This window comes from Bremia lactucae, linkage group LG16 (assembly GCF_004359215.1).
Source record: "Bremia lactucae strain SF5 linkage group LG16, whole genome shotgun sequence".
NCBI classification, from domain to species: domain Eukaryota; phylum Oomycota; class Peronosporomycetes; order Peronosporales; family Peronosporaceae; genus Bremia; species Bremia lactucae.
The window spans coordinates 1,015,474-1,022,338 of record NC_090625.1 but is presented as its reverse complement, the minus strand read 5'-3'; the positions used below and the strand labels follow the sequence as shown (position 1 = coordinate 1,022,338).

At 45.1% G+C, this 6,865-nt stretch overlaps 1 protein-coding gene across 1 annotated transcript; it reads left to right on the top strand.

Annotated features, from left to right (window-relative positions):
• Window positions 1-1,498: 1,498 nt before the first annotated feature.
• CCR75_008583 (uncharacterized protein) lies at window positions 1,499-5,047 on the top strand. Its single transcript, XM_067966635.1, has 3 exons — window positions 1,499-2,152; window positions 2,217-4,023; window positions 4,097-5,047. Exons 2-3 carry the CDS (start codon window positions 3,620-3,622, stop codon window positions 4,731-4,733), a joined length of 1,041 nt encoding a protein of 346 aa, XP_067819379.1. The 5' UTR covers window positions 1,499-2,152; window positions 2,217-3,619; the 3' UTR covers window positions 4,734-5,047.
• The last annotated feature ends 1,818 nt before the right edge of the window (window positions 5,048-6,865 follow it).

Genomic DNA, 6,865 nt, shown 5'->3' with positions numbered 1-6,865 from the left:
ACGTCTATCCGATTGAGCCCCCTCATTCGAAGGCTCATAGTCAGCCGCCTGACGATGATCAGGCGACTATTCTGCTCCCCCCGAGTCGGCCATTTCGTCCGACTCGCACTCAAAGTCGACCTCCAAAGAGAGCTCGCATTCACGTGGCGACTCACCACGTGCACCCGCAACATTGAAATTTGCGAGAGAAGACGATACTACGGCAGACGGAATGTCTGCCGCAAGAGACAATAATGCGTCGCTCGCGGCTGCATGAATTGCAGCCGAAGGCGCCGCACTATTCGCATACCGCATGGACTTAGTAGCCATGCGATAGAATTAAAAATGATGGTTCTGACCAATCAAAACGTTTTCAATTAAGTGGTCGTATAGTACCACTCTATTCAATAATAATCAGAGTGATTGTCGTTTAGGGGAGGGGTGATGTAACGGGGAGTATCGTTACATGAAATTGACACTTTAAGGTTGTTAATTAATATTTTATCTAAAAGGTAGGTAATATTTGGAGAATATTACTGTGCGTAGTAATATTCGGAAAGCTTATCCATTAATAGATATAGGCCATTATATCTACTTTCTCCGCGGTTCAGCCAGCGCTGGACGCGCGCAAAGAGAGAGAGACATAAGACTTTACTATATGTTTTGTATTCGTATATAATTAAGTTAGTATTAAATAGATAGAAACAGAAGAACCTAATTATATTAAAATATACGTTATCTTTTAACCCTCTATAAAGCAAGTGTTTTAAAGAGAGTCTTCCTTTGCACGTACTAGTTTTCGTGAAGTGACGTGAAGCACCACTCACACTGAGGCAGTGCGATGTGGGCTTGTACTGCTTCAGTACAGTCGGCAGTGCCCCGTTACACTCGAGGTAAATCAAAAATCCAATTATGAAAAGGCATACCAATTTTTGTGTGTCAAGTGAAATGAGAGCTTAATTTTCTCCTGATCTGCGTACATTGCTCCCATCATAATAATATAAATACAAATAAAGTAGGCATTAATACATTGACCTGTCTCGTACATCGCTGCCGACAAATTGGATCATTGTAGTTCTTATGATGCTTCTTCGACCCCAAGTCGAAACACACTGTTAGATAGCGTCGCCTGCAAAATCTGCGCTTCTTGCAATTACTTTTATCTCTTTACACCGTTACTTATGTGCAAGTAAAGTTCAGCTACAATTCGTCGACATTATAAAAGATTACCAGTGGTGTGGACGTTACCGAATCTTTTTCTTCCACGTAGCGTTTCATTTAAAAAAGCTAGCAATTATTTTTGTTAAGCTCTAGCACGATAGAGTGGCATCATGCAAGGTACCCATCAACAATTGACGACGTCGTCCCACTGACCGGCGTTTTTGCCTTTTATGGGATAGAAATCTCTTGTACTTCTAGTTTTCCAAATTGCAACGCTAGCAATTCAAACAAGGATTTCATAACATAGGTCCCACCTGTGGTCTAGCACGTCGATAATGCGAACGAAAATCGATCAATATGATAGGTGAAGGTAGTGTAGTATGTTATCATACAAGCTGCGCGTGGTTTTACAGTTAGATGTTCCAAAGAATGTAGTGCCTTACCAGTGCGCATCCCGGCAAAAAGTGCTTGCATTTTAGTTCAACAAACCATCTCATCTCCTCCATTAGACCAGTTCGGAATGCCCCGAACGTCTCACAAGGCCACACCGAATTGATCAAAACGTAGCTTGCATTGTGCCTCCGTCCCATGTCGCGTGCCGGCAGGGCAGCGGTTTTCAATACAGGCACGACTGAGACCGACCGGAGTCCATCAGAATCGACAGCGAATACGCCTACGACGACAAATCAGACATCCTCATCGGAGTCGAAGCCATCGACGCCGAATTCCTTCTCGAGAACTGATTCCCCGTCATTACCTTTAACCGCAGTTTCAACAACGACAACAGTCTCGCTCACACCCGATACTCCAAATCCTGCTACCGTCGCGGGTGTGAATGTATCATACTCTCAAACAACAGGGTCTAGCTCGAGGGACCGCTTCGATGTTGTAGCCCCCACGTCATCCACAGCGAATGCTAACGCGACGGCCACAATCGTAATTTCAGTCCAATCTCAATCCAGTGACAGCGACGCATCTTCCGGAATCATTCTTGTAGCCACCAACGACGAAGGTAATGAAAAGAACGGTTTTGAAAAAGTAGCAACAAATCTCTGACAGTCATTTCTTCAAACCAGGATTTAGCATAGGAGCTGTTGTTGGTATCGTCGCTAGTGCAATCGTTCTTGTCGTTTTGATCGCAGGACTCGCTTTCTGGCTGTATCGCCGAAAAAGACGAAACAGAACCACTCGATCGTCTTCGTTCGATGCCTCGTACTCCATTGCATCGGTGACGTTACCTCGCGTTAATTCGTTTCGATTGAATAACCACATCCTTCCGCCGGCCATCGCCGTCGACCAATTCAATAATTTCGACCGAACTGTCGACTTGGCGAGCTCCGGACCTCTTGATTCGACTTTACGTCTCGAAAGCAGTGCCATGTCGATGCCAAGTTCCAAAGTCTTTAGCAGAACTGGATCGGAATTATGGGAAGATGAAGCGATCCTAGCTGCTCGGATTCCAATGGAAAAGCTAGTGGTGAAAGAACTGATTAACGAAGGAGGCCATGGAGCTGTCTATCATGGCCAGTACCACGGCAAGAGCGTAGCGATTAAAATGTTACTACCCGATAAGAAGAAAGATTTGCGGCAAATTAATTATTTCTTAGCAGAGATTAAAATGATGGCCACGGTCGAGCATCCTCGAATCGTGCTGTTTATTGGCGTGGCGTGGGATGCCCTCAGCGACCTCTGTGCTGTGTCGGAATTCCTGCCTTCTGGCGACCTCTTCTCGCTGCTTCAGCGCTTTGATCGCGTGGACCATCGACCGCAGGGCTTTGACGGAGACAAAGCCAAGATCGCACAGCATGTCGCCCAAGCGCTTACGTATCTGCATTCGCTCGATCCCATCGTACTGCATCGGGATCTCAAGTCCATGAACATTATGCTGTCCGAGTCGTGGGATGCGAAACTCACGGACTTTGGCGTGTCCCGAAAATGGACGGTCGATACCATGACCGCAGGCGTTGGCACCAAGCGCTGGATGGCACCGGAAGTCATGATGGGCAAGCGCTACGACACTAGTGCCGACATCTTTTCGTTAGGCGTCGTGCTATCGGAATTGGACTCGCATCAGCCTCCGTACGCGAGCGCAATCGAATGCAAGACATCGGAATTGGGCGAAAAAGTCTCCGAAACGGCACTAATTGAAATGGTGGCGGCAGGCCGCATCCGGATCAAATTCTCGCCCAATGCGCCATCATCGCTCGTGAGTCTTGGCCACGCCTGTGTGAACCTTGACCCGAGGGAACGTCCGAGCGCCAACGAAGTGCACTATCTCTTAGAAAAGATCTCGCGCAAGTACTTGGAGTATACGCTCTAGTCTATAGAATCGACATGAACCTCGACAGGAGTCGGCGTACTTTTAAACGAGTAAAAGTTCTAGCCTTAGAAAAAAGGGTAAACGGTCATCAATTGTTCTTTTATAGAGGCAAACGAGGTTTTTACTGTAATTATTCTTTGCTTGTCAACCACAAGATCGATGACGACCCCTGGAGCGAAGAGCTCCGAAAGCGAGCAGCCTGCTACCCCTGGCAATACGAACGCTAGAGCAGCTGCGGAACCAGGTCTTCCTCAAATTTATCCGAAACCTGTGACTATTCTCGTAATTGGCATGGCTGGTAGCGGCAAGACGACGCTCATGCAGCGACTGACGGCGTACGGTGTCGACGCTGGGTTGCGCAATTACGTAATTAATCTCGACCCAGCAGTTCGCAAGACTGGCTATACAGCCAATGTGGATATACGTGACACGGTTGATTATAAGAAGGTCATGTCGGAGTACGGATTAGGTCCTAACGGGGCCATCATGACGTCGCTCAACCTCTTCGCTACTCGATTTGATCAAGTGGTCGATCTATTAGCAAAACGCAGCAGCAACCTTGAGTACGTTCTAACTTCATCGCCGTATGTGCTGCGAAAGGAAGTGACTTGATAATTATTTGGTTGCTGCCACTAGTTACGCTATTGTAGACACTCCAGGACAAATCGAAGCCTTTACGTGGTCAGCATCGGGCCAGATTATCACCGAATCGCTTGCGTCCACGTTCCCGTCCATCATTGTTTACGTCGTCGATACTCCACGTACTGCCAATCCCAATACTTTTATGTCAAATATGCTGTATGCGTGCAGCATTTTGTATAAGTTAAAGTTGCCTTTTGTGGTCGTTTTCAACAAAATTGACGTTCTACGCCATGATTTTGCCATTGAGTGGATGACGGATTTTGAGGCATTCCAGACTGCACTAGACGACGTCCAGGACGACAATTATATGGGCAGCCTCTCGCGCTCGCTAAGTCTTGTTCTGGAAGAGTTTTACAACAACCTTACGTGTGTTGGCGTGTCTGCTGCCACCGGTGAAGGAATTCCTGAATTCTTTGCTGCTGTCGATCAAGCAGCGATTCAGTATGAAAAAGAATGTCTCCCAGATCTCTTGGATCGTATCAAACGCCAGCAGAGTAAAAAAAACGCACATGAAGAAGCTTCCTTGTCCAGCGTGATGCAGGACATGGAAATTTCGTCCCAACGAGATGAAAATACGCCTTTTGACAGATCAGCTGATTCGAATGTTGCCGGCGAGCGCACTGATCTCTAATTATTTTATATATATGAACACCATTATGTAAAAGTCCCATCATTGTGTCGTTAATCTACTGTTTGTTGGCATAACGGCCAATGCTTTTGTGTTATTAACAAAAAGACACCTTTTAACATTGAAAAAAAATATCAAAGGGAAGACTTTTTCTGACACTTGGATTAATAGCGTGGGTACACTTTCCGATTTTCTTATCGTATTAAGGGGATGGTCGATTACTCAAGTAATGTAATTGGACTTACCACTTGGGTGTGATTCATATTGTGACCCACCCTTGTGTATGTGGTGGTCCTGAGCTACTGAAGCTGGGAAGGCCTGCATAAAGGTTTCTCAATATGAATTCTAGTTATTAACAAGTTGCTAACATTACGCTACTCTCATAAATACAGAAATAGATAATTAAAAGGCTTGGCTATATCGGTTTCCAAATGTAATTTAGGGGGATCCATGGAATGGCCATACAGTGAAAATATTTTAGTGGACATCTTTATTCAATACAGGGGGGAGGGGGTGTGGCTATACCAAAAGGGGTGTGTATCTATACCGGTTCCGTATATATAATGCAATCAAACATAAATCAGTCTGAAAACTATTTCCTACTTGATAAGTGCGCACGAGGAGCCGGATTACCGCTCCCGTGGCGATATGTATATCAAAGAACTTAGTGCGTTGGGTGAGGTCGCTAAGGCACCCACCACAACCAGCTCTCTGCACGTGAGAGAAGTACAAAGATTCCTGTGTAAAAAACCAACCTCTTTGTTTGAGTGTAAATGTGAAACTGTTTATATGTATTCCTATACCTCCCTGCATAGTGTGCATTTTAACCATAGCGCGGTCGTTTCACTGACGTCGTAGCCGCGAACAGTCGCCCATCATCGAAACTCCTCCACTGTCATGTAAGCCACATAAAAACCATCTTCCAACACTCCTTCTCGTCCGTGCTGTGGTTAGGTCATTTATGCCTTTGAAAAATTTAATGACTTCAAAAACGTCGAGTCGGTTTAACGCAGACAGTTCTTCACCCATAGCTTTAATCCATTCATCCGACTTTTGGCTTCTTATAGCCTCGCCATAACTCAATAAATCACGTTCAGTGATCGGATTTAATTCTGTTGTGATGATTTCGTTCTGATGATCATCATCCAGCGAAACACTTGCTCTTGAGCGCGTTGATACCGCGATCTCTGCCAGGCCTTGTTCCTCTTCTTCTGAGTCTTATTATGAGTAGTTTTTGCGCAACAATCTCTGACGAGGTACTCGTTGCTTCATCTCCTTTTAACTTCAACATGTCATCGCCATTTTCGACATTAATTTCACGCTGAATATGTGAATTCTCTGCATCAGTCAATATCTTGATATTAACATGCTGGATGACAATGACCTCTCTCTTGCTCCAAAAACACACGATATCCTTTCATCCCGTCACTCATACCAACAATCCCTAAGACTCGTGCTCGTTGCTGAAGAGAATTCTTGCGTGGGTCCCTGTAAAGTGTGCATATTGATCCAAATGCCACGATAGAGCTTAAATCAGGAACTTTTTCGTCAGCACTTCGATAGGAGATGCCGTATTCTGGCCATGTTCAAGAGGGTTCTGCGCATGCGCTCTGCCTTTCCGTTTGACGCTTGATTCTGGCTTCAGACTTGACGCGCGACCCCAGTTTTCTTGCAAAATAAATCAACCTTCTGATATTCACCGCCCCCATCAGTACGCAGAATATGAATCCTACAATCAAACATTTTCTGGAAGAGCACCAAAAATGCTCGAATTTCTTAACTGCAACATCTTTGGTCTTGGTTGAGAACAGGCGGCAATTATTTGACTTGTGATCAACAAAGTTAATCAGGTACCGATTTGTCAAGACGATCCTTTGGCAACATCGGACCCTTCAAATCGCTGCATATCACCCTTCCATATTTTTTCAATCTGAGAATACTTGCCAGTATCTTTCTTCGACTGATTGTTTTTGGTTTGTTTTTCTTGCGCACAAGTCAAACAATTCACGCGCACCTTGTCGCTCAACTGAATTCCCGATCTTGGGTCTTCTGCAATACATTCGATGGTGTCATAAGACAAACGTGCCATACGTCGATGAAAATTTATCAAAATGTCAACTTGCACATCCAAATCA